This window comes from Diadema antillarum, unplaced genomic scaffold (genome assembly GCF_040938485.1).
Source record: "Diadema antillarum isolate AM-2024a unplaced genomic scaffold, OU_Dant_1.0 seq00000701_RagTag, whole genome shotgun sequence".
NCBI classification, from domain to species: Eukaryota; Metazoa; Echinodermata; class Echinoidea; order Diadematoida; family Diadematidae; genus Diadema; species Diadema antillarum.
In genome coordinates this window covers 299,539-327,260 of record NW_027271606.1, presented here as the reverse complement: position 1 = coordinate 327,260, position 27,722 = coordinate 299,539, and the positions used below count along the sequence as shown (strand labels likewise).

At 38.9% G+C, this 27,722-nt stretch overlaps 1 protein-coding gene and 1 pseudogene across 1 annotated transcript; one reads left to right on the top strand and one right to left on the bottom strand.

Moving 5' to 3' along the window:
• The first annotated feature begins 3,263 nt into the window (after positions 1-3,263).
• On the top strand, positions 3,264-27,722 carry LOC139737728 (integrator complex subunit 11-like). The gene is made up of 21 exons (XM_071648405.1): positions 3,264-3,359; positions 5,993-6,090; positions 7,255-7,328; positions 7,936-8,047; positions 8,817-8,876; positions 9,424-9,480; positions 10,205-10,303; positions 11,400-11,434; positions 14,017-14,097; positions 15,878-16,000; positions 17,455-17,509; positions 19,515-19,610; positions 19,996-20,208; positions 20,943-20,980; positions 21,917-22,041; positions 22,960-23,070; positions 23,573-23,643; positions 24,590-24,717; positions 25,653-25,722; positions 26,453-26,506; positions 27,232-27,722. Exons 1-21 carry the CDS (start codon positions 3,332-3,334, stop codon positions 27,283-27,285), a joined length of 1,782 nt encoding a protein of 593 aa, XP_071504506.1. The 5' UTR covers positions 3,264-3,331; the 3' UTR covers positions 27,286-27,722.
• On the bottom strand, positions 18,016-18,798 carry LOC139737727 (uncharacterized; annotated as a pseudogene).

Here is a 27,722-nt window from a genome sequence, read left to right as displayed (position 1 = left end):
CCACCATAAAAAGAAAAAGAAACTGATTTATTCACACATGCAGTCACATAAACATTTTGGAAAGTATGAAAAAGTGTTTATTTTATCTTCTAACATAAATACTATACCTCAGTCTCCAAAATTGGTTAGGTATCCTCATGGCATGTTTGTCCTTAGAAATTGCAGGTAAGAGAGGGATTCATGTACTTCTGCAGGACAACCAGTTGCCAGCTGCTCCTTTTCTGCTCTTCCTTTTCAACATTGAGACAAGCCTCCAGTATGAATTCCTTAGAGATTTCATTTTTATTCAGACCTGTTTAGGGTGACACAAAGGGACAACTATTTTCAGGCATTTATGATAATTACAGTAGACTCTAAATTTACCATTTGGGTAAAAAGGACAACATTTGGGAATGAATCTAGACTTAACAAACACATATAGTGATAAACAAATTTATTCAACTATTCATCATTGTTGATCATTGGACAGGCCTGTACATAAGTGCTTCATAAATTCATATATCATAATCATAATTATTTCAGTCATTTACTAAGGTCTAAGGGCTCGAAAGCTTAACTAAATTACACTATGCATTACATATAGTGTACGTTTAGTACAAGTATGTCAATATACATACATGTGTAACACATGACGCACACAGCATTGTTTCCTACAGTCTGCAATTTTGGATAATTCATGATTGCCCTTGAATGATGTTTTACATTCTGCAATCAAACTGCAAGTACAGTTTGTACACCCTACAGATTGGGGCAGGGTCTTTGATGATTTCAGACTGAGAGTTCATTTTGATATACTTAGTTATGAAATTAAAGGGCAATTAAAGTTAACAGAGAGTACGGTATGACATGTACACCGGTACTGTACTGTATCGATAGCCTTACCAAGTGCTGTGCACAGCACGTTTGTGACTTGCTGAGGCAGCAACAACAAGGCTGTGTTTATTATCGACACAGATTAACAAATGACGCACTGCCGGATAATTAAATACTTTGTAGCACTAGTCTGCAGACCTGAGCATGAACATGTTACAGCCTCATACAGTAACAACTTTCAGTTTGGAGTGCATGATCGATCATCACATAAAAACTCGAACAAACATGGATAAAATGTTAATCACCTAGTAACCTACATGTAGAGAGGGTCACTTCAATGCATTGCATTTGTTTTGTGTGTGTGTGTGTTTCTAGACTACAATTTCTGTACAAATCTCCAAGAACAACTGATCAATCTAAGTAACCCCAGCTCCACTTAGGCCTTATTGTTAAAAATCTAGAGTGCTATACTCCTGGCTTAGTTAGGTAATTTCCATGAGACTAGACACTACGTCTACTCTAAAAAAAAGTTTGGGAACAGTTTGTTTATTTTTTGTCTAGGATCTGGATTCATACTGCTTGTAACTATAGCAATGGATCTCAATTACAGTGTAGGTCTAACTCCAACGGTTAGAGTTCTAATTCCTCTAAGGTTTGATACAAAATAGGTCTAAACCTACGGAGACCTACGGTTCTAGCGTTAGACCACAGACAAGGGCAGGAAAGGCTAGCACATATCAGCTACTGACAATCTAGATCCAGTAGGTGCCTAGGCCTAAGTAATAATCGACACTGTATATCTGTAGCCATCACTAGCTTAACCAGAGTAGGCCTACCGTATGATTTTGAAATCCATGAGCACATTTTGGCAAAAAAAAAAAAAAAAAAAAAAAAAATGTAGATCCATCTAACGTTAGTACCCTAATACGTTAGATCACCGTAAGGGACTAACATCACTATCATTTAATGTTGTAGAACGGGTCTAAAACTAAGAGAAAGCCTGCTGACTGCGAGTAGTGCTAACGTTTAGTGCATGCTACGACTGCTAGTGCTAGACTAATTAACTGTTAGATCTAGTGCTTAGGGTCTAGACAGACTAGTTTAGTGAATGATCTATATAAGACTTTAATAAGAAAATGTAGATTTCTAGAGATCTTATCACTATTATATCAGTTACATCTTGATGGGCTAGACTTTCAATTATCAATATCCTTTCCTATCAACGTGTAAAAAAATATCTGGATCTGTTTCTGTTTCTGTTCTGGTTCCGTCGGTATAGAGGTCTACCGGTACTCAGAATTAACTGTACTCCACCAACGTTTTGTAACTGTGTGTTAGTAATGATAGTATGGTCGTGTGTGCAGGGCAGGAAGAATGTTTCACATTTGAAGCCTCTAGACTAGACTAGATCTCTAACTGTTGGTTACTGTTTTTCAACGTTATGTCGTTTCATAGACAGAAACCACGTCTAACGTTAGGCCCAAACGTTATGTGTTTACTGTTACTGTTAGTGTTCACGTCCACGTCAGTCGATCCAGTAGCAGTGCAATACTAAGCCATTATGGTCTAGACTTAGATCTAACGCTAGGGCCTGTCCAGACCAGGGGCCTAGCCTAACGTGTAAAACTTTATGTCGATTTAATTTATAAAAATCGACTGGAACACGTACAGTACATAGATCTAGGGCAGACTAGGCCTAGAACCACTTCTAGGCCCACACACGTATTTAGGCCTAGCTAGATATGGGTCTAGTTTATAGCATACTCAGTAGGGCCTAGGCTTAGTATAATTTAAACATTAGATCTAACACTTAACAAGTTAGTCCAAGGCTATGCATACAGTACCGGTCTGGCGGTACGCAAACGAAATTTTAACCAACCCACAGACTGTTTAATCTGCCCTCGTTCAAACTCTATACATGGGACTACGTATGGACAAAACGGCTGCAATGGACGCGAGAAGCCCATATTCATGGTAGAATTACTCACGATTGCACTCTAAGTCGTTGTAAAACACCCTCCCCATCTCATCTTCGTCATCATGTTGAGATAGATCAGTAAGCAATTGTGGAATAAAGGAAGCAAATCCAGCCAAATCTTGATTAGTACTTCTTCTACCACCTTGCTTCACTGAAAGTTTTCGATCATCGTCGCAAGCGATTGTCGCAGAATTTTGAACATGTTCAAAGTTCTGCGATGGGGCTGCGATCCCTGCGATATCCCCAAATCGCCGGTTGTCGTATCGCAGACATCCTCACACTGTGCGATTTCTCGTCGTGCGACATCGCAAAGGGTAAATCGCAGTAAAAATCGCACAGTGTGAGTCCGCCCTATAGTTCGGTGATGCGATCGTGTCACAGAACTCTTCTTCCACCTCCGAGCTCCCTGCTCTTAGTACAATATAGTAAGAGTTCTGTGGATCGTGTACTTCAAGGTGTATAACCACTGTGTATAACAGGTACCGGTACCGAATTATTTTCACGCGGGAAACACGAAGCTGGACAAAGTCTAGCCAGAAGATGACGGACATAAAGGTGGTTCCGTTAGGTAAGCAGACGTGCAGGTAACAGTCATTTTAGAGCATTTACATTAGGATAGGAGGGTCGGGACACTGTTCATGCTCTACGAAAGTTATTGTTGACACTGGCGGTTTGCGTAGTCCCATGTGTATATTTTCACGTGTGAGGCTTATTCTCGGACTTGCCTTCGAGTCGCATGCGCGCATTCACGTGTGTTTGAGCATGCGGGGAGGTGGTGGGAAGCGAGTTGTGGGTGCAGTAGGAGCTGCCTGTGTGAATTGTGTTTCTTATTAAAAGGAATGGTATAGAATTGGTTGAGGGGCGCTAGTGTTTTTCAAATGATCTCCAAAAACATGCTCAAACACGTCGTAAAAAAGCCAACTCTAGGTCTATATAGTATATATCCAACAGGCAACAGCCAGCCTCGAATATTTGCATCTGAGTGAGATTGTCATTGTCAACAAGTCCGGTAGAAAACTAAGAAAAGGACCTTTTTTCACCGTTTTGACACTATCCTTGACATTGCTTCTTCAAGGTTCAAGGTTCAAGGTTGTCCAAATATCTATCGATCGCAGCTAGTTCACACTCTGCAAACAGCGCAGCAGCATGGTGGCTAAAAACACGTTCACGGCAGTGCCCTGGCAGCGTAGCGCAGCGATCAAAGAAATTTTTTCTCCTCCTCACCTCACCACTAACAAGTTAGAGGGGACTCTACAATGGTGTCAGTGATTTCATAGGGGCTGCCATTGACCCACTTAGTAATGGTGGAATTTGCGTACTGAAGTAACATTTTTAACATTCAAACATTTTTTGATGATCAACCCTTAACTTAAAGGACAAGTTCACCTTCATAAACATAAGGATTGAGAGAATGCAACAATATTAGTAGAACACATCAGTGAAAGTTTGAGGAAAATTGGACAATCGATGCAAAAGTTATGAATTTTTAAAATTTTTGTGTTGGAACCGCTGGATGAGGAGACTACTACAGCTTGTGAGTCATATGCGTACAATAGTATAAAGAAAATGTAAAAGAAAATTCAACATATTTTCACTTTTTTCGCATAATAAAAGAGCTCTTGACTTGCCTCTTTCTAAAGGCAGGGGGAATAATATTGCCCATAACATTTGTCGGTAACGAGTCAGGGGAATGTGTACTTTTTTCAAAAGATGGAATTTTGTGAAATTCTCTTTATATTTTCCTTATTGTATTGTTGTACGCAAGTTATTCATACACTGCAGTAGTCTTCTCATCCAGCGGTTGCTGCACAAAAATTTTAAAAATTCATAACTTTTGAACGGATTGTCTGATTTTCCTCAAACTTTCAATGATGTGTTCTACTAATATTGCTACATTCTCTCAATCCTTATGTTTATAAAGGTGAACTTGTCCTTTAAGCATGCGCTGAACGTATTTGAACTGTGCTTGTGCACAAAGCAGCATTTCAAGTGATCGAGATTTTCCAACGATTTTCTGACACTTGTAAATACTAAAAGTGCTAAAACTTATGTACTGTCTATTTGACTTTGGAGACTCTGATGCAAACTTATTTTAGGTTACTGAATGAATGACTGGTGAGTTTGTGCATGTTTGGAGATCATTTGACAAACAGGTGCAAAAGTACACTAGCGCTGGTTGAGGTGAGAATTCAGCATACCGGTATATATTACCTTTTGCGAGATTCTTATAAGCCACTGTATGCAAATGTATGATTCAAACACACCCTCACACGCACACAAACACACACACACATACACACACAAACACTTTTCAACAACAACCACCCCAACCGGCAACCTCAATCAACAGCTATAACAAAGCTTGGTACAACATGAAGGAAAGGGGAAAAAAAATTATCTTTTTGACACTACTTTGACACGCTTTTTGTGATTGGTACGTGATCGCTACAGACTAGATGACCGACTGTTCTGCGCTGCCATGACATGTTTCATATGTATACTATCTGCTTGTATGCAGCGAAGCAAGCCTCTTTTCTTTTTATGTTTAAAGTCTCAGACTGTAATTTTGGAGTGAGTTACTGCAGAAACATATTTTTTTTGGATCTGTATGTAGCATAGTGCAGGTCCTTTGCAGTATAGGGCACATGGAGACAGAGTCAAAGCAGAGATAGCTTTTCTCAATCTTTGCTTAAAACACTTCTGGTCAGTACTATTAACATCTTCAGTTTTTAGGTGGTTCCAAGCAAGGTTGTTATCACACGCACAAATGAAATCTGTTTATTGCTCTGTTTTGCAGTGTCTCACTGTGTAACACTCAGTATGGTTTGTGAAATATTTCTCAAGAATGTTTTTTGTATTATAATCTTTGAATTCTTTTGCTATGATATTTTGCTACCCGGTCTTATTTTTGAAAGAAAATTTTCAGTTTGTAGGGCTGATACCAACCCTTCATCAACTTTAAATGCTTATTTGAATAACAAATGAAATTTGAGGAAAGCAACCAACATTAAAACTGGGTACAAGAAGTCTGATAGCCAGGATTGCTTCATCAAGAGAACTACTGTGTTGTCAGTGTTCAAGCACGTATTCATGATAATGACAGAACCTGAGCTCTGTGCATTTTTGTACTTGTAACAATGGAAAACTAGTTTATGCTGAAGCCTTCACCAACTCAATGTAGAAATGTATCATTATTTGCAGGGGCCGGACAAGACGTAGGTCGCAGCTGCATCCTGTTGACGATTGGAAGCAAGAACATTATGCTGGACTGTGGCATGCACATGGGTTTTAATGATGAGGTACAAATGTACTGCGGGCATTAGACAAGATCATGCTATAGACCTCCCAACTGTTCTGAATTGTGAGGAAAGAGTCTGAATTTGACCATTCTCAGGTTATATAAATATTAATAGGAGTTTCCTATTTTTCTTGATATTTTTACTACACACTGTGATGGGAACTGCTCTTTCTTTCTACTTTTGAGCCAGATCATCCCTATTTTTCAGTAAGAAAGGTTGGGAGATTTGATGCTATATCTGAACTGCCAAGTCTACCTTTGTCTGCAATAATCTCATTGAAAAATAGAATATCACTCTAGATGTTGACAAAGAAATACAGTGCACTCCTGTTATAAAACAACAGCAATGTCATAACAAAATTTAGGATACAAAAAAGGAAAATTATCAGCTAGTATATCTTTATGCAATTGATTTGTTTGGATCTAACAAAATTTCAATATAATGAAAGAAAACCGCTGGTCCCAAGGACTATGTTTTAACCGGGAGTTGCCTGTATTGAAGTTTCCCTGATTTTGGATTTTTTTTTTTTCCAGTGAGGTTTATGCAATGCTTATCTGTGAAAGCTTTCTTGAATCTCCCGGACTTTGTGATAACATGCCAATGTTGGCAGCTCTGCTATAGGCCCTGCTCTTGTTGGAAGCCCTCAACTCCTCTCAAAAGATTGATCCCTGTGCAAACTCCATTTTTAGTGCATTTTCAGGATAACATTTTAATTGAAAGATGTATTAGTTTGATGTTAAAATCATTTATGTTGTGGTGAGGATGTCTTCACTGATGCAAAGAAGACAAGCACACATACAAAAAAAAAAAAAGCCCCTGTGTGTGTGAGGCAAGTCATAGACTAAAGCATAGTTATGAAATTCTCTTGGTCTACCTGCTGTTTTTATTCTATGACTGAAAACAGCAACAAGAAGAAATACTACGAGTCGGCAGCACAATGTGCACTCTAGAAGTAAGTGTGAGATTGTAATCCCTCAGTCCTGTAGTCTTCAAACTATCAACCAAGCTCATTGTTCCAAATAAGAGATCTATGAATGCTTTTCTCAGAGTATGACATGGCTTGCACAAGAAGGATCCTTGTGTTTGACAATGTTTGCATGTGCTAGAATTATGTTGTATCTGTATGACACTGATTATGATTGATATCTTAAAATCTGGACACAGAGGCGGTTTCCAGATTTCTCCTACATCAACCGGAATGGAAGACTGACAGACCACCTGGATGCAGTCATTATCAGGTTAGATACCAGCAAGTGTCATTTAGGCCAGGCAGTATGCTTTCAAAACAGGCAATATTGTTGTATATTGCCCTCATATTTTTTTTGTGTGTTGGGAATAGAACCATAATTATGATTTGACAGATGATCGTGATGCAATGTAGATGGCATATTTGTCATGAAATAACTGGGGAAAAGTGTGCATGCAAGACCGTTTTGCATGTCTTTTATTTTTTTTTCTCCAGTAATTTACCCTATTGTAGGTAACATACTGCATAGATGGATTGGGTATTGGGATACATGGGGCATACAATTCTCAGTTCTTAAGAACTTGTCTTACTGTTGAGCTTTCGTTGGTAATGTTGGACTTTTGCATTGTATGAAAAAAACCTTGGCTGATTTTTTTTTTTTAATGAAGTTTTACACAAGAACATTCCAATGTCTTAAAGCTTTCATCAGTCATAGTCCCTGCAAGTTTCCTTTGTCAAAATGCGTTGGTTTTGTGAAAATTGATCTATAAACAGAAAATGGGACAAATATGTGTTTAAGCTGCAAGACACAGAGGCAAGAATACATTTTATATTGACTCATGAGTATGGAATGAAGATGTTTCCCTGTTTCTTACCAGTCACTTCCATCTAGACCACTGTGGGGCCTTACCACACATGACAGAAATAGTTGGCTATGATGGACCTATCTACATGACACAACCTACCAAGGCCATCTGTCCTATACTCTTGGTAAGTTCAAAGTTTGTGATATCTTTTCAGATTGCTGTCTATCTATGCTGATTTACATTTAGCTACTCGTTTAGCCCACAGTATTGAACCTCATATTTCCAATCCAAAGGGTGAAGCGTGGTTCATTTAGATATAAATGATGAAAATGTGAATCTTGACCTTTTCCAGGAATGTTGCAGACATGAATTCATGTCATTGTTAGTAATTATCTAGATACCAGTTATGTTGATATGTTGGTCAGTAATCATCTTGGAAATGTGATGGAGTTATATTTGCTGAAATGGGTTTCTTCCATAATTGTCAAGATGCGTAAAGCAGTCTCAGGCGATTTTCTGCAGATTACAGTTTATCTATTTGGGGCATTAGTGAAGTTGAATGTATGAGGGAAGATATGCATGTAATTGAACAATCATTGTTGATATCATTGAGGATAAGAACTGGAAACCTCAAATATGTGCCTAGGTTTATTTGCAGATAGTTAACATTCAACCAAACATTGAAATGTTACATGTGACAAGAAAGAGCAATTTGCTGAAGAGTTCACCTTTATATTGAACTGTAAAACCCTGAAATGATGAAAGAGATTCAGTTGATAGAATTGCTGCCGTTTTTATCACCTCATATTACATGATCTTAATTAAGTATTTGATACATCACTACAGAATAGTCCAATGTATTAACATGCTGCAAATGAGATACCTGACAATACACAGATATAGCATCAAACGAATAATGACTGTTTGTGACTTGGTCCATGTCACTCTTTTAGGAGGACTACAGGAAAATCCAAGTTGAGCGGAAGGGTGAAACCAACTTCTTCACATCAGCTGTGAGTAAAGTGTTTCGGAACATTCAACAATTTCTTGACAATGCAGATTACATCATTGTGTATTGATTGCTTCCATGAAGCATAAAGCCTGGGTAATTCTTGGATTGGGGATCTAAAATATGTTTATAGCGGTGACCCATTGCTTTGGGCACTCAATGCAGCGATAGTGGTATTAGTACAGCTTGCTTCTAATTGGCTCAAAAATTGTCCTCTTGTGATTTTAGCTCCAGGTTTTGATATGTTGTTCAGGTGCACCTCCTCTTAGTCTAAAGCCAGTTGTTACTGACATTTTGGTACAGTCAAAGCATGCCTGAAATGTCTATAGATTTAGAATTGTGATGCCTATAGTTAATCTGTGACTTTTAGTAATTTAGTGTTTTTGGTTTACCCCTTGCAATTTTGAAATACCAAAAGCTCATTGCATATATGTGATACCAATATCCTGCCAGGTATGATTGTGGTACTTTTCAACTATTTGAGTAAATACACAAGGAGAAAATATGTTTGTGTGTCATTGATTTTGTCTTGTCATTGATTATGTCTTCAGATGATTAAAGACTGCATGAAGAAGGTGGTCGTTGTCAACCTTCATCAGATTATTCAGGTATTCAACTAACTATACTAATTTGTCAAGATTTTTGACTTAGACAATTGTTTTCAACTTGTGTCATGAAGCATTAGTAATGTACAAGGTTTCTAGGGTCCCCCAAGTTTGTAAGTTTGTATGTTTTTAGAAACATTATTATTATTTCTTTTTTTGTATCATAATAGGAACTTTCAATGCTTTCAGCAGTGTGACACAGTGTTGTCAGATTCTCAGAGAGCTGAAAACATAGACTACGTGCTGGTCACTGCACAGTGCCAGAATATACTGTAAAAGTGGATATTTTACAGTGAGTAAATGTTTGTGTCTGGCTGCCTAAGATAGATTTTGCCTGTCTTTGATTCCATGGAATCAAGACATTAATTAGTTGATTATTATAACAAGCAAAAATATTTGAGTGCTTTTATTTATTTTTTATTTTTTGCTAGTGTCTGGTCACTTGAAATGCATGAAAATGTCCACCTTCTGCAGTACTGTGATCAGTACTTTGAACGTGTGGTGCTGAGCCTTGTTTTTCTTTTCCCGCATCACAAAACATTTTCTGTAATGCTTCATGGTGAGGTAAGCAATAAGTGAATTCTGTCTTTGCAGTAAGAGGTTAAAATTTCCCCAAAGTATCTGTTTCCATCATAACTTTGCAAAAGCCTATGAAATACAAAGCTATCCCTTTTTTGGGTCATGGCAATATGTCTGACACACACCTCTCATTTCACTGTTTGTTTAGGTTGATGAGGAGCTGGAGATTAAGGCATATTATGCTGGACATGTTCTTGGAGCAGCCATGTTTCATATCAAAGTTGGCCAGCAGTCTGTTGTCTACACGGTGAGTTCACTTTTCATTTAAAGCTCTAATGCAAGCCTAGTGTTGTAGAGTACTTCTCTAAGTTAAAGTTGTATGTTTCCTTTGTTTTGGGTAAACATGAAAACCCAGTAGATTGCAAGAGTGTGTGCAAGGTCTTATCAATATTGACTGTGGTGGTTTTGATGGCTGTCATGGAAATCCAAAACAAACTGAGGATGGTATTATTAATCTCCAGTGGATAATTTCTGGTGTTGTAAATTTGTAGTTTGAACATCTTGAGAGAAGACTCATATCGTCGCTGGGGCGACAAGACCTCATATCTACAAAATGTCATATGTTCAGGAGAGCCAAAAAACATGGCGGCCAAAGCACTATAGCAAATGGGAAAGCCTTCCCTTTGACATGCTGTGGTGGCTTCATTTTTGAAGTAAGACACTTGGGATTTGGACAGGACATCACTTATCCCATTATTTGACCATTAATTAAAAAAAGTCATTTTCACCAAAATTGCAGATACAAGGTCTTGTCACCCCAGCGACGATATATGTAGTCAAGGGCAGATCGAGTAGGGAGGTGGCATATTAAAACATTTTGTGTCACATGGGAAACACACAGCTGTCAGCCTGTAACTAATTGCTTTGCACTGTAACCTTCAGACTGCCATATTAGTGCTTGTGGAGGCCAAACGTGAGTGGTGCCTGTAACACCCAATACTAGTCGACTTTGTGTAATTTTCCCATTTTTCTCCAATCGATAGAACACTAGGAAGTTGTAATTAGTAATCATTATGTTTGCTTTAATGTGAGTGAATATAATACAATTATCCAGAAGAAAGCATGTTGGTATGTTTTTTTCTTGTATTTGTGCCAAAGTAACAGTTAGTAAGCAAGCAGTTGTGCCCAGAGTGGGGCAAAGCAAGTGGGTTGAATATCTGCATTGATCATTCAGGTTTGAAAGGGACAACTGTGTATTTGCTGTCTGCTTGTAACAAATGACTGGCCTGTCTAGACTTCATTGAGTCTTTGTTGGCAATCTTTGCTTAAAGCTGGGTGTGAATTATTCCAGGGATACTGAAGGCTTCATGAGAAATATTTTGATGTTTCTTTTTTTCCCTCAGGGAGATTACAACATGACACCAGACAGACATCTAGGGTAAGCTGTGCTTCTGGTGTAATTCCAGTGAAACTGTAATTCTAAAATACTGGTAAATTTTGGTGTAACTTTGATGTAATGTTATTTTCACTGCCCAGCCGCAGTGTTGGCTTCATGGTGTATGCCATGTCTAATTACCAGATGTCTTTATCTGTGGCTAGGGAGAAGTAAAGTCAGTGAAATTTAAATCTGTTAGATAGCTGCTTTGTAGTTGATTGCTTCAGCATGTTAGCATAGTGTCATGAATATGATACATGTTTGGAAACTATAGAAAAATCTGGCAGATGAGCTTGATGAGAGTAGTGATGATATTAATAATAATAATAATAATAATAGTAATAGTAATAATAATAATAATAATAATAATAATAATAATAATAATAATAATAATAATGTTAATAATAATGATAATAATACTTATAATAATAATGATATAACAAGTTGTAATAATGATCACAATGATATTAGTAATGATAATTGGAATAAGGAGAAGGACAAAAATGATAATAATAATCTTCATCTATCCTAGAGAAATGTTGTTATATATCATGCTTGTAATTGCATTTGCTGAAATTTGAGGAGCTGGGAGACAGACTTACTCAGTTTAGGCTCTCTATTAAGTGATGGCAGCTGATCTGTACTGACCCAAGTACTATCACCCCACATGATCCAAAAAACCTTCTATGTCAGTTTTACATTTTCATGTTGATATGTAACGCAGGTTATTGTTGTTACCAGTAGTTTTAATTGTAGTGCAAGGAGAAATACCAGGAGAAGTAGATGTTCATGAAATATTGAAAGCTGGTTTGTTTTGAGTCAACGCCTTCCTTTTTGTCTCGCCCACCGGAGGTGAAGGCGAGACTAAGGGATCCAAATGGCGTCCGTCCGTCGTCCGTCACAAATGTTAAAGTTTACCTGCAAGACTCTCTTATGATGCATAACTTGGCAACTGTTACAGCAATGGCAGCCACACTTGGGTGATAGAAGCACTAGGGGTATCTTCATGTTATGGTGTTGTCAGAGGTCATGTGATGATGTCAAAGGTCATTTGAGGTCATATATTGAAGAGTATGTGCAAGACTCTCTTTTCTACGTTAAAGTTTACCTGCAAGACTCTCTTTTGACAAATAACTTCACATATTGTTGCTTGGATTACAAACTAACTTGGGTCATAGATGCACTGGGGGTACCTTCATGTTATGGTGCCATTGGAGGTCACAGGATAAGGTCAAAGGTCATTTGAGGTCATACGTTACAGTTTACTGTAAAACATGATATATTCGCGGCATGAAATTTTCGCGAATTGGAGCCGACAGCCTTTTTCGTGGTATGAAATTTTCGCGAATTGCTACTGACATTCAATGCATGTAGTGTAGACAAAAGCTTTCGTGTGCATTTTAATTTTGCGAATTTTGGTGCTCGCGAAATTCGCGAAATTAAAATGCACGCGAAAATTCCTCGTTTTACAGTACTTGCAAGACTCTCTTATCACATGTAACTCGACACATGTTGCTACAATGGCAATCAAACTTGGGTGATGGATGCACTGGGGGTACCTTCATGTTATGGTGCCGTAAGAGGTCACATGATAAGGTCAAAGGTCATTTGAGGTCATACGTTAAAGTTTACTTGCAAGACTCTCTTATCACACGTAACTCAGCACATGTTGCTACAATGGCAATCAAACTTGGGTGATGGTAGATGTCTCTTGGGAAGTTGAAGGTAACCACAAGGTCAAAGGTTACAGACAGGGGTCAACAAACTTTTAGGGCCCAATGTTAAGTTTTTAGGGCGCATTTCTTTTATGGCTCATAACTTTTGATCCCTTTGTCCGTTTGTGACCAAACATGGATGGAAGATGTCCCTTGGGGAGGTGAAGGTCGTCACAAGGTCAAAGGTCACAGACAGGGGTCAACAAACTTTTAGGGCCCAATGTTATGTTTTTAGGGCACGTTTTGATTGTGGCTCATAACTTTTGATCCCTACATGTATGTCCGTTTGTGACCAAACTTGGACAGTAGATGTCCCTTGGGGAGTTAAAGGTCATCACAAGGTCAAAGGTCACAGAAAGGGGTCAACAAATTTTTAGGGCCCAATGTTGTGATGGTAGATGTCTCTTGGGAAGTTGAAGGTAACCACAAGGTCAAAGGTTACAGACAGGGGTCAACGAACTTTTAGGGCCCAATGTTAAGTTTTTAGGGCGCATTTCTTTTATGGCTCATAACTTTTGATCCCTTTGTCCGTTTGTGACCAAACTTGGATGGAAGATGTCCCTTGGGGAGGTGAAGGTCGTCACAAGGTCAAAGGTCACAGACAGGGGTCAACAAACTTTTAGGGCCCAATGTTATGTTTTTAGGGCACGTTCCGATTACGGCTCATTACTTTTGATCCCTTTGTCCGTTTGTGACCAAACTTGGATGGTAAATGTCCCTTTGGGTGTTCAAGGTCACCACAAGGTCAAAGGTCATAAGCAGGTCAGTTAACTTCTGGGAGTTATAAAAAATATTAATTTCTTGTACGCGAATGGGCGAGACACAATTTGGTGATTGCCTTGTGATTGTTTGTCTTCTACTCCACCCCAGGGCTGCCTGGATTGACAAGTGTCGTCCTTCTATTCTTATCTCAGAGTCCACCTATGCCACCACCATCAGGGACTCCAAACGGTGAGAGGATGGAAAGCTTCATATGTCACTTGCTTTGAGTTGTCATGATTTATTTATATCCTTTGTAGATAATCAGAAATGTGTCATATTCAGAGCAAGGATTTTGAGCACTTTGAAACTAAATCTAAATGTAAAGTGTAAAATTATGTGTAAATGTAAAGTTGTGCACACACCAAAAACATTTAGTATGTAGTGATGGTCTGAACAGCCCATTTTCCTTTATTCATTTTAAAATTTTTTGGGCATAATGATAAAATGATTACAGGTAATTATTCACAATTATTGTCCCCGCCGAACGAGTTCGAGCAGGGGACTATGAAACGGGCTCCATACGTGTGTGCGTCCGTGTGTCCGTCCGTCCGTGTGTCGTAGCGTCCGTGTGTCCGTCCGTGTGTCCGTCCGTGTGTGCGTCCGTGTGTGATCAAAATGTTCAAAATGCTACTCCTTCGCCATTTCTAACCCGATTTTGATTCTGTTTGCTTTATATGATAGCACTACATGAGAGCTTTGAAACTTCTATACAGAATTTCAGTTGTGACCTTTGACCTTGACCTTTGACCTATATTGTACATTTTGCTTCAAAATGCTACTCCTTCGCCATTTCTAATCGATTTTGATTCCGTTTGCTTTATATGATGGCACTAGGTGAGGGCTTCAAAACTTCTACACAGAATTTTGACCTTTGACTTCTTTGACCTTTGACCTTGATTTTTGACCTATATTGTACATTGCCTACAAAATGCTACTCCTTCGCCATTTCTAACCCGATTTTGATTCCGTTTGCTTTATGTGATGGCACTAGGTGAGGGCTTCAAAACTTCTACACAGAATTTTGACCTTTGACTTCTTTGACCTTTGACCTTGATTTTTTACCTATATTGTACATTTTGCTACAAAATGCTACTCCTTCGCCATTTGTAACCCGATTTCAATTCCGTTTGCTTTATGTGATGGCACTAGATGAGGGCTTCAAAACTTCTACACAGAATTTTGACCTTTGACTTCTTTGACCTTTGACCTTGATTTTTGACCTGTATTGTACATTTTGCTACCAAATGCTACTCCTTCGCCATTTCTAACCCGATTTCGATTCCGTTTGCTTTATGTGATGGCACTAGGTGAGGGCTTCAAAACTTCTACACAGAATTTTGACCTTTGACCTTGATTTTTTTACCTATATTGTACATTAGCTACAAAATGCTACTCCTTTGCCATTTCTAACCCGATTTCGATTCCGTTTGCTTTATGTGATGGCACTAGGTGAGGGCTTCAAAACTTCTACATAGAATTTTGACCTTTGACTTCTTTGACCTTTGACCTTCATCTTTTTACCTATATTGTACATTTTGCTACTAAATGCTACTTCCGGCAGGGACATATATTACGCACCGCGTAATTTCTACTTTTCCTTGTTTACATTCTTAAATGTGTCAGATAAAACTAAGTGCACTTCGTACTTTTTGGTACTGACAGAGATAACGTTCAAATACACATATTCATAATGAGCAGTACAAACATATAGGAAGTGAAGGTTTATGTTTTTAGCTTACCAGAGCCTTAGTAACCGGTGCAGTCAATCATTGTCTGCTGTGCATTTTTTAGCTCTTTCTTGAAAATGTCATGGCATATATCCACCAGACTTAGTGGGCAGCGTCCCTAGGGTGATAGGATCTGATACAAAACTTTTTGGCTAATCAGCATTGTAGATGCTACAGGTAGTACTACCACCAGCAATACCACTAAACATGGAATCACTCTCTGTCTCTCTCCTCACTTACAGGTGTCGAGAGAGAGACTTCTTGAAGAAGGTGCATGACTGTGTGACTAATGGTGGCAAGGTTCTCATTCCAGTCTTTGCTCTGGGCAGGGCACAGGAGCTCTGCATCCTCCTGGAAACATACTGGTAGGTGTTGCCATGACAACAATGATGATGATGATGTCAACATGTCTCCCAAAACTGAATTGGCAGCTGTGATGCAAATGCCTTTGTAAACTATATATTGCCCCTGGGGTGACAAGAGCTCACATCTCTATTGGCATAAATATCAAAATACCCCCTAACTCTGTTTTAAGTGTAAAAAGTATTAATTTGAGTTTTAAAAGAGAATGATTATTTATGAAATCCAAAACAATTTTCCTTTATGATTTGATGTCAACATTGATATTGTTTCGCAAGACTGGTGCAAAAATGATATGAACCTTTGCAATAGTTTGTATTGTAATATATCAAGATTTGCTTTATGTGGTTGCTAAGGAAGCAATGAATGCTTGTAAGCAAGCAACTGTGAGACTGGCAGCTGTAAGGCCCTTCCAAAGGACGACTGTAAAAGTGGAAATTTTCATGCATTCAGCGTGATCAGAAACTAGCATGAAAATAAAAGCACAATTATTTTTTTGCTTGTTGTATGTACCACTGTGTAATGTCTTGATTCCGCAGAATTAAAGTGGCTAATTCATCTTACTTAGCAGATCGCAAAAAATTACTCACGCAAAAATATCTACTCTGACAGTAACCAGTTGGGATAAATTTCTTGCCTATTGTCACAACCACCACAGCCAGGGGTCTCAAACCACAGACCTCGAAATGACAGTCTGTGGTCGTATCCAGTGTACCACAACACCTCCTTCTGAGCCTCAGCAGTAACAAGAGGAGAATCCGTTCAAACTGTTGGCCAACTGTAGCTCCAAGCATGCTGTGATGCACATACTGTACATCTACAGCTAAATAAGACAAATGTAATGGTGGAATGTGCATATAATTAAAATAGAAGTATTCCATTCTCTTCTGACGTATTTGAATTAACTCTTATCCTTAAAATTTGATTTATCTAAATTTTACAGACAGAAAAGTAGTAAGAAATGTAAATTACTTAGTTGTTACAATGTAGGTATGATAATAATGATTAGCAACACTTACATAGGTATTACGTAGCACATACATTGTAACACACAGAATGTATGTGTCCTATGCACTAAAGAAAAGGAAATACTACAGAATATGCAATTACAAGAGTAGACACATTTTACATATAAAATGTGTATAAAGAGGAGCTGTAGTGGCTCTGTGGTAATGACCACAGGCCATCAATTGTGCAGTCTCTGGTTCAAATCCCATGGAAGCAGTGGGTGTGCCCATAGGTAAGACACTTTATTCTCTTGCCAAGCTCTTTGGAGGGACTCAAAACCATTTACAGCTTCGTGGTCACTTGTTTACACATATTCATTACTCTTCCTTTGAGATGTGAAACAAATCATGATTCAAATCTAGTTTTGTTTATTATTTATTATTTATTGTGTATTTGTGTATTTTTTATTTGAAATGTTCTTGACACCAACTCTGTGGATTGTTTACTGCAGGGAAAGAATGAACATTGAGGCTCCCATCTACTTCTCCACTGGTTTGACAGAAAGGGTAAGACAACCACAATTCCATCCCTTGTGGTATTACACTACCTGGGAGACTCTACCCACTCTCATTTTCAGTAAATTATTGAAAGGAGATGGAAACATTGAACTGTCATCTTCTTATAAAGCCTGTGGCCAATATAAGGAGTAGTTGTAAATGTAGTGATTTTAAGAATGCATGTACATGTCCATGCACATAGACACTTCAAACAGTTAACACATATAGCAACATGACTAGCTGTTATGGATGTGTACTACGCAGTTGTTGCAATTGAAGTTATGAACTGGTAGTACATATGGTGTTGCTCTCTGACGACAGTGAAACGGAGAGTTGGCTGCACAGATTGTTTCACTGCTGTTAATGGTGCTCGAGTGCGAGATGGTGATATTGGTGCAGTCTGAAGAGCCACTTGCTGGTTCCGAACGTCAACAACAACTGCATTATCCACTGGCACTGTTGTAGATGTAGATGGATAAGAGCTTGCCTTACCCAAGTGAATCTTGCTTGTGATCTTACTCCTTTCTTTCATTGCTGGTTTTTGAGTAGATCTTGAGCGAACTCTCACTTTGATGTCCACTGACAGACATTATGTCTCTTGATAGAAATCCAGCATTGTCGAGTGTGGCAACACATGTTGCCCAGAGGCAGTGGTTTGTGTAAACCTTACTACACTTGGCCGCAGTTGAGATAACTTTCATTTTGTTGGCCAGAGTGTTTATCCCTACTGGAATGTTACAGTACCATGGGTCATTATCACTCAGTAGTGCAGTTGGTTAAGGCTTCTGCCAAAACCATTGGCAAGAAGGATTTAGTTTTGAAACATAGAACTGAAATGATTTGACAGGACATCTGTCATTTCCAGGGATTTCATACATGAACCCTCCACTTCCAACCTCATCGTCATTCTCCCTGCGATTTTTAGTGAGCTGATCACGTTTCATGACATATCGAATTCCACCCTCATCAGTACACACAGTAAAGTCAGATGCTTTTAAATCACGAACATTCTCCCTTCCTCGGTTACAAAAGAAGGTTGAAATATTTATGAATACATGTACCTTGTTATGTAGTATTTGTGGTTTGGTGCAATCCGTTTGCTCTGATGATTGTATCTTCTCAAAGTCAGCTGGAGAAATGGGGTCCTTGTGTTTAGCACTGCTGAGTCCCTCTCGCTTCAGTTTAACTAAAACTGCCTTAAACTTACGAACACTCTCAGGAAGTTTAGTTTTGTTACAGATGTCAATATTGCGATTGTCAAGAAAGTGACGTTGAATACCATACCAAATGTATTGCATGGAATTTCTAATATACAGCGAACCATCCTCTTTACGTACATGTACCGATGCATAAAATGAAGTCAGCAGAGTGTCCAAATTGCGAACAGAAATGTCAGTTAAATCCACATGTTTAATCCTAGCAAAACTCTCCAATCTAGAATATTGAAATTTGATTGGTTTTTTAGTGCTTGCAGCATGTGAGCTGTCAAGTAAAGCAGCTATTTCGCTGTCAGTCAAGAGTTCAAAATTAACCGGGGCTGCCGCAGCCATCTTGCTCGTAACATAAGTGAGCAATAGCTTGTTTACAGTGGCTATCCTCAGTGATTGTAATAATCATTTGATATCGAACGTCTGTCCAGTTAAAATCAGTGCACAGCTCTCAACCAATCAGACTGCAGGATTCTTGCTACCCGTTCTATAATAGTGAATGATGAGAAGTACAATGAAGAGAATCAGTGCTGAACCTCAAAATTGTAGTTTCTTTGAGTTGGTAGATTAAGATTTATTTAATATACATGTACTGCATGACAGTGACATAATACCTTTAGCCCTCTCACACATACAATCTTTTGTTAAAACTAAACAATGCTAATTGTGTCATGGCAATTGCTCTAATAAATTATTTTGGCTGTTAGCGTCATCAGGGCCTTTCATTTGTGCATAAAATACAAGTTTATCTACGGAGATGGCACATAACAGTTGGCTGTATACACATGTTTGTAATTCTTCTACAGGCAAACCATTATTACAAGCTTTTCATCACATGGACCAATCAGAAGATTAAGAAGACATTTGTAAACAGAAACCTGTTTGACTTCCAGCACATTAAGGTGGGTGAAAATGTGTGTGTATTTTTAGAGAGCAAACTTTTCAGTAGGTGCATGTTAGCCCATCAAGTCTTGGGAAAAATTCTGCTGCTGAATAGATCATAGTGTCATTGAATAAGCAATGTTGGTTTTCATTATGTATCTCATGATAGAGAAAGATAAGACGGAAGTGGTAAAATTAAAGCTGCACAAAATCAGAAACAAGAAATTGCCAATTTAAGATTTAAAAAAAAAAAAAATCTTCCAAAATGTGCTGCCCATTTAAGGGCCTGTTGTCTATATAGCAATTATGAGGCCTTGATTATTCTGCAAGCAAAATCACCAACTGTGTAAGATATCACCAACTTAAGGCTCTAATGGAAGTGTTTTTTGTTTTCTTTTTCTCTAGGCCTTTGACCGAGCCTACATCAACAACCCAGGCCCCATGGTGGTGTTTGCCACACCCGGGATGCTTCACTCTGGCCTGTCTCTTCAGATCTTCAAACAGTGGGCGTCCGGTGAGAAGAACATGGTGATCATGCCGGGGTACTGTGTGGCGGGGACCGTCGGCCACAAGGTGCTCAGTGGGCAGAAGAAGATTGAGATGGAAAACAGACAGACAGTGAGTTCTTCTGGCTCTCACTCTCTAGAGAACTCTTGTGAAATGATGATATGGATCCATGTCAAATGATTGGCTGAGAACTATCATGTGACCAGTCTTTTATTTTGTCTTACGGCCCAACTTTACTTTTCACTAGCAAGAGTATACTAATAAGGGTTACTGATACGTTGTAGCTACTTGTCTGCTCTCAGCTGCTGTTCAAAGGCATTGCAAATTTTTTTCTGTGTGCCGTTCAATTAGCTTGAAGTTTTAATAGTAGGGAATGGGCCTGGGAGTTTTGTGAAAATGGCTGCTGTGGAATTTAAATCAATTCATCATTTTGTAGGTCAAATAATGCACATTATTTGGTTGAGTGTTAGTAACTCTATCTAATCTCTATAAATTTGGAACAGTTCAAAAACACTCAGCTTTGCTTTGTGTGTTTTGATTGTTCCAAAGATGCAATCAGCTACATAATTATCAGATATGTATCAGAATAATAAACAGATATTTAAGCCTTTTTATGCCAGGGACTTTGGACAGTGTGTACAGCACTGGGTTTTCTGTGCGTATTAGCAGCCAAACTAGCACACAGAGGGTTAAATTGTCCTGTCAGTCGTAGAAAATGAAGTTTTCTCTCCCTTCAGTCTTCTGCTGTTACATACATGTTGATACAGGCAGTCACAATCTGAGATTGACACCCACTGAATATCATTTATCAATTCTTCCATTCAATTTTCTATTTTCCTCCAAAGATTGATGTCAAGCTCTCCGTGCAGTACATGTCATTCAGGTAAGAGTGAATCACAGGTGTATGGTCTTCATGTCCATGCCTCTTTCCATGTTCATAGAGGTGTTACTTCAAAGCTATGGTGCTAAAGGAATTGCACATTATGTATTTATCTACCAAGCATCATCCTAATTTGTTTGAGAAGTTAGATTATGAATCTAGTATGGCATAGAGTTTTGATTTCATGATGGTTCAGTTTATGAAAGGGGGCAGCAGGGACCTCAATAAATGTGATATTTTGTAAAAGCATAAATAGAAAAAGTAAGGGATTTGTGAAGATTTAGGAAAGTGGAGAAATTATGTGGTACGTTGAGGTGGTCAGAAACTAGCAGGTATCATTTTATCATCTTGAACCCATTAATTTCTTAGTGTTTACAATCCGTCATGTTTGTGGACCTTCCACATTTACTGTTCCATTCACATAGCGTTCCAAAATTTCTGCAATTTTCAGGACATCTTGGTATTAAAATGCTTTGCATTTCAGAGACTTTTTTTTTAAGTGAATGAATTAACACACATAAAAAAGAACACTTGAGTGCCATGAGAAGGCAAGTGTCAAATTATGATAGCATAGCTACAATCTCAATTACCTGTTAAAATGTAATCCCACCATCTTTGTCATCTTGCCGTGAGGTACACAAAATAAGTGACCAAAGTATGTTGCTAGCACATTCTCTTATTGAAAGAATGCTTAAATTCAAGATTGGTCCACAAAAGTGGCATAGCTTCTGTGCTGCAAAAATACAGTGAACATAAGCTCATCAAGGTTGGAACCAACTTTGCAATCTTTAGTGCCTATACACCCTTTCAGCGCCCTTAACCTTCCAGTATCTTATACCCTTACCCCCTACCCTTTGAGTTCAAGAGTTTGTTTCTTGTTCCCTTTGATTCTAAAAGTCGTTTGAATTCATATATTTTATCTTTGGTTGGTGTGTACAGTGCCCATGCTGATGCCAAGGGAATAATGCAGCTGGTGAGGATGTGTGAACCTCAAAATGTCATCTTGGTCCACGGGGAGGCTAAAAAAATGGAGTTTCTCAAAGAGAAGATCTCTGGTGAATTCAGTAAGTTCCATCACACACCTTGTACAGTGTACAGTATTTTTGTCCTTTTAGCTCACTTGAACCAAGGACTCTAATTTTATTTGTGATTTTTATCTTCCTTGAGAAGGGGGTGGGGCAGAAGCTGAATTATTCCTAAAGTACATATGGTTCTATGATCCTTCAATGAATTTTGCAAATTCTGTCTTATCATTTCCAATGTAAGATTTACAGTGAAATTCAGAGTTGCCAGTTTGATGCTGACAAAATGGTCATTCATGTCTTGATGTGTGGACTTCTTGGGTGGATTGTGATTTGTTGTTTGTTATGTAAAACTAGATTTTCTGTGTTTGCCAATGTTAGATACATTTTCATACCAGGTTATTAATTTATGTCCATTTTCTTTTTACACATAAGTCTAAGATAAAGCAATCATTTTTTTTTAAAATATCATGATTGATTTTTTTTTTGTACACTTAGAACTTACTAGTGTCTGGTGTAGTGCCCTATAGGGTAGTAAAATGATTGTTGGCATCTTGTGCACTCCACATGCTTCCCCCCAGTGGCAAATACCTGTACACCTGAGTTGCATGGCCCAATGACACACCCATAACTGTGAATTATTGGTACAAGAAAAAAAAAAATCTGTATGTATCACATCATAGTCCCTCTTGAGAGCTGATATGTTCACAAGCATAGTCATTGTTGGTTAGATGTTTGATGTGGGTCAGAGATGAAGGATAAAAATTGTTTCTTTGCTCACATTGAGCACAAAGCAGAACTCTCAGTCATATGTTTTAGGATTTGTGGTGAAAAGGAAGCCAATTCTGACATGTCAAGGGATGTAGATGGAAGTGAAGAGGAAATAATAGATACATGGCGAGTGAAAACTGCAAAGTTGTGATGTCAAGCTTACTGTAATGTGTCTCCTTTGACTTCCAGAAATCAAGTGCTTCATGCCAGCCAACGGGGAAACGGTCTCCATAGCAACCAAGACCAATCTGATGGCAGATGTGTCCCTGGGACTCCTCAAGAGAAGCTCTGCCTTAGCAGGTTGGTTTCTGGCTGGAATTTACCACAAAAAGAAGAGATTGACTTGTGTGAAAGTTGTATGCACTAAGCAAATGATGAATAAAACATCAAGGAGTTGTTCAAACACTGTACTTTGGATCTGTCATGAGCAAGTTCATGGAAAAAATTATTTGATAGCTGTATCAAGAAAACATAGAAAAAAGAAATAGATGTCATCAAGAAAACAGAAAGCAGTCTCTAGAAATGGGTTAGCTAAGTTTGAGAACAGCGAGACGTAAATTTGTTGTTTTTTTTTAATTTTGTCATTAATTCCTTGATCCATTACTGTCTTTAAGTATCAGAAAAAGCTACATCATATTGTATATGCCCCATATGTAGTGGAATGTGAAAGAATAAAGCACAACCAAAAGATTTGTTAATTGTATCACATGTCCTAACAGAATATCTTCTGTAAGGTCAAACACACAGCTTGATGTATAGACTAAATGACCAAGAGTGGTATGATCTCATCATCTGTTTGTAGGATTTGCCCAGGGAGCTCCAGATACCAAGAAGCCTCTAACCATGCATGGAGCCTTAGTCATCAGACAGGAGGTAAGGTGGCAAGCAACCACAAAACCTGACCGCTGCACAAGCCTCTATACCACTAATTACGTGGTGATTTTACAAAGCATTGGTATGATCTTGTCAACCATTTAACATAGTTGTCTTATTCCCTGAATAGTTTCACACTTCAGGAAATGAGAAAATTTGATTTCACCACAAAGAGAAGATGTTAGCATGTTTTGATAAATTTCATAGTTATATGACATAAATACAGCATCTGTGCAATTTAGATAAGTACCATGGCCCATACTGGAGTTGATTAAAAGAAAAAAAATTTAATGGCAGAAAGAATTTTTCAAAAGTTATGGACTCTAGTGTGCAATTTTGTGTCCAATAAAATTGTTGGTCTTGTTAGATGCTGCTGCCAGAGTTACTGCAATCATTGTCACTTCCACCTGTTTCAAAACACCTTGTGACATCAGGGCCCTTGATGCCCCATATTCACTAATTGGTTGGAAGAATATATTTTTTTCTTGTGGGGGAGGGGGGGGGGGGTTGTTGTTTTTTGTCATCACTTGCAGTTATAACCTGCCATATTTAAAAAAAAATGATTTATTTACATAGTTTCATCATTTCAACATGAAGTCAGTGACTCTCTCTGCTGCATTTTATTAAATATTAAATCAAAAGAGTTCCATAGCTTGGACTTTAAGACAAACCCTTTTTAGAGCTTGGAATTAACTTGTACTGCCTTCTCTAATATCCTCCTTGCCTTTATCATGTTCCTTTAGTCTAAATCTTCTTGAGGACTGTTCCCGTGAATACCTAATATGTGTTTGGTTCAGGTTAACCACACCTCTGTACACACTGGGTGCTCACACTGCAAATAAAGGCGACATCTTTGGGAGTAATGACAGTTTGTGGAGAGTTAGAAATGATTGATATAAGTTTACATTTGGATTGCTTTTGTTTGTTTGTATGATTCTAGGGACAGAAGTTACAGATAGAGGAACCATCCAAAGTGATGCAGCAGCTTGGTCTGACAGAACACGACATCAGGTTTACCTCCACCGTCTCTACCTCTGCATCATCTATGGAGGCACTTACCAAGAAGCTGAAGAGGTGTGATGGGGTTACTGAGGAGTGGGGTTCAGTGGGATCACTGGGGAGTGGGGTGTGGTGGGGTCACTGGGGAGTGGGGTGTGGTGGGGTCACTGAGGAGTGGGGTGTGGTGGGGTCACTGGGGAGTGGGGTGTGGTGGGGTCACTGGGGAGTGAGTTGTGGTGGGGTCACTGGGGAGTGAGGTGTGGTGAGGTCACTGGGGAGTGGGATGTGGTGGGGTCACTGGGGAGTGGGGTGTGGTGGGGTCACTGGGGAGTGGGGTGTGGTGGGGTCACTGAGGAGTGGGGTGTGGTGGGGTCACTGGGGAGTGGGATGTGGTGGGGTCACTGGGGAGTGGGATGTGGTGGGGTCACTGAGGAGTGGGATGTGGTGGGGTCACTAGGGAGTGGGATGTGGTGGGGTCACTGAGGAGTGGGATGTGGTGGGGTCACTGGGGAGTGGGGTGTGGTGGGGTCACTGGGGAGTGAGTTGTGGTGGGGTCACTGGAGAGTGGGGTGTGGTGGGGTCACTGGGGAGTGAGTTGTGGTGGGGTCACTAAGGAATGTGGTGTGATGGGGTTACTGAGGAGTAGAATGTGATGTGGTTACTGGGATATAGGGCATAGTGGGGATGGGATGCCATGGAGTCACTGGAGAGTTGGGTGTGGTGGAGTCACTGGAGAGTTGGGTGTGGTGGAGTCACTGGGGAGCAGAGTAGGTCCTGTCCAAGAAGAGACTTAAAGTTTATCCTATCTGAGCTGTAGCTCCGCGATGTAGACCATGTGTTATTAAGGAGTTGTAATACTATTGAATGATGCATTGAACATTATTATCATTTCTGGTATGGAATTGTCTGTCTCCCTCTGCTGTTGACCACACCATGAAATGTAGTGATTGATCTGTAAGGTATTGTCAGACCCACTGACTGAGTCAGTTTTAATCTTTTTGACCCCACAGGAAGTTCCCTCATGAGTCTGTGCAGCTGATGCCAGATGACTCCATCATGATTGGATCCATTCTGCTGAAGGTAAAGTCATGATGATGATGGTGATTATGGTGGTGATGATGATTATGATGATGATGATGGTGATGGTAATAATGGTGATGATGATGACAGTGTTAATGATGATGATAATGGTGATAATGATGGTATTGATGGTGATGATGGTGTTTGTCATGGTGATGATGATGATGACAATGATGCTGATGATGGTTTATAATGATGATGATGATACTCTCATGTTATGCCATGATGTCATGGCCATGTTTTAAACTCTTCATGGTGTAGATAATCAGGGAGGAAGATAGTGTTTGGTGTCATGTACAATGGTATGCATGTGACTGTTTCTCTTTCAATACTTCTTGTCATGAAATTGAAAGTATGATTACATGCTTGAAAACTTACTTCAAATGGTATTCATACCTTTTATACAAATTAATAAATCATTATTATAATATGAATAGATAAAAAAATGATCAATTTTTCTTTTTCACATTTCACCTTGTATCGTGTGTTGGAGTTGAAACGTCAAGATTGTTTGAAGTGAGGTATGAAAGCAAATTACATTGGCATCGTAACAAAATACAAAACAATTAAAACAGAGCATGATTAGCCATCAATTTCCCAGGAAAGGGAAATTTCATTTGGTCTCAATATTAATGGTCTTGATTTCAGGAGAATGCATGGTTTTTGTTCACAATTTCCAATGATAGCAGCCAAGGTTCATAGGGAAAGTTTTTCTCCATCTTCCTTTCAGATGTCTGGGGAGTCGGATGAGACGTTGGATCTTTTAGTGTCTTGGCCATACGAGGTATGTGGGTTTTGTGGCTAATCACACCTTTTCATCTTGTATATATTTTCCCCAAACAAGCAAGCAAACAAACAAACAAACAAACTGAGGTTCAGTTTAATTAGCTTATATATTTGATCCTTTATCTTTTTACTCACACTAGATAGATTACAAGTTACATCTGTATTAATGGTTTTCTCTTCATATGGATGATTTGTCTAGAAGTACATGTATGTTGCCATGGCGACTGCATGTGCATGCAAATGTTGTGGATCAAATCACTGTCGCAATTTTTGAGTAGTTGAATTGGGATTGTAACATGTAATTGCTGTAATGTGGAGTTTTGAAAGATATCTTTTTTTGAATGTCAAATGTGTTGCCAGACAATCTAATTTTTTTTTTTTTCAAAACAAAGCATGTATACAAATTTTTAAAATTACTTCCTCAGTTTCTGAGAAATTTGGCTGAAATTGGCATATGTGAACTTACTAATGTGTGGTTGTGCAAGATTTCTTGATTTCAAGTGCAGCAGAAAATGTTGTCATGGTAACAACACTTTGTTATTGTCAGTGTTCCAGTAGAAAAGTAATTGCCGTCAGTGATAATTCTAGTTCAAATTACACTCTAAGATCAATGATAGTCATGTTTTTCTACACAAGGTATGATAGAAGATGCCCTTTTCAGATAGGAACTTCTTGTTCCTCATTCTTTTCTTTTGTTTTTCTTCTTCTTCTTCTTCTTTGCAGGAAGAGGTGCTTGGGAGTTCCCTGCTTAGTATGCTTCAGTCACACACAGATTGAGACTCACACAGAGTAAAGGGTATTATACCATGTAAGGACAGACCAAGCACGCAGCAGTCTCTCCCCAGTGTTGATGGATGTGTCAGTGTTAGTTGTCATGGCAACCTCGTTGTGGGCTCTGTGACTGTCAAGTATTTTGACTTGATGCAAGCAACCACATGGAGCTGCATGAAAAGCAAATCACCATGGTAACTGGTGCCAAAAACAATGCCATCACAGTTACCATGGTGACAATGGAAAACAACCCAGGAATGGATTGTCATTGCTACCCCTGTGAAAATCTCTTAGAGGGAGTGTGTGACAATGTATGTCAGCAAACTACAATTCTGTTCCTTGGACAACTTGGTGCCGATGTAGTGAGACCGCTGTTGAAATTCTTGCCCTTACAGCCAGCCATGTGGGAAACGTGAATTCAGTCTACCAAGCACCTGCCAAGT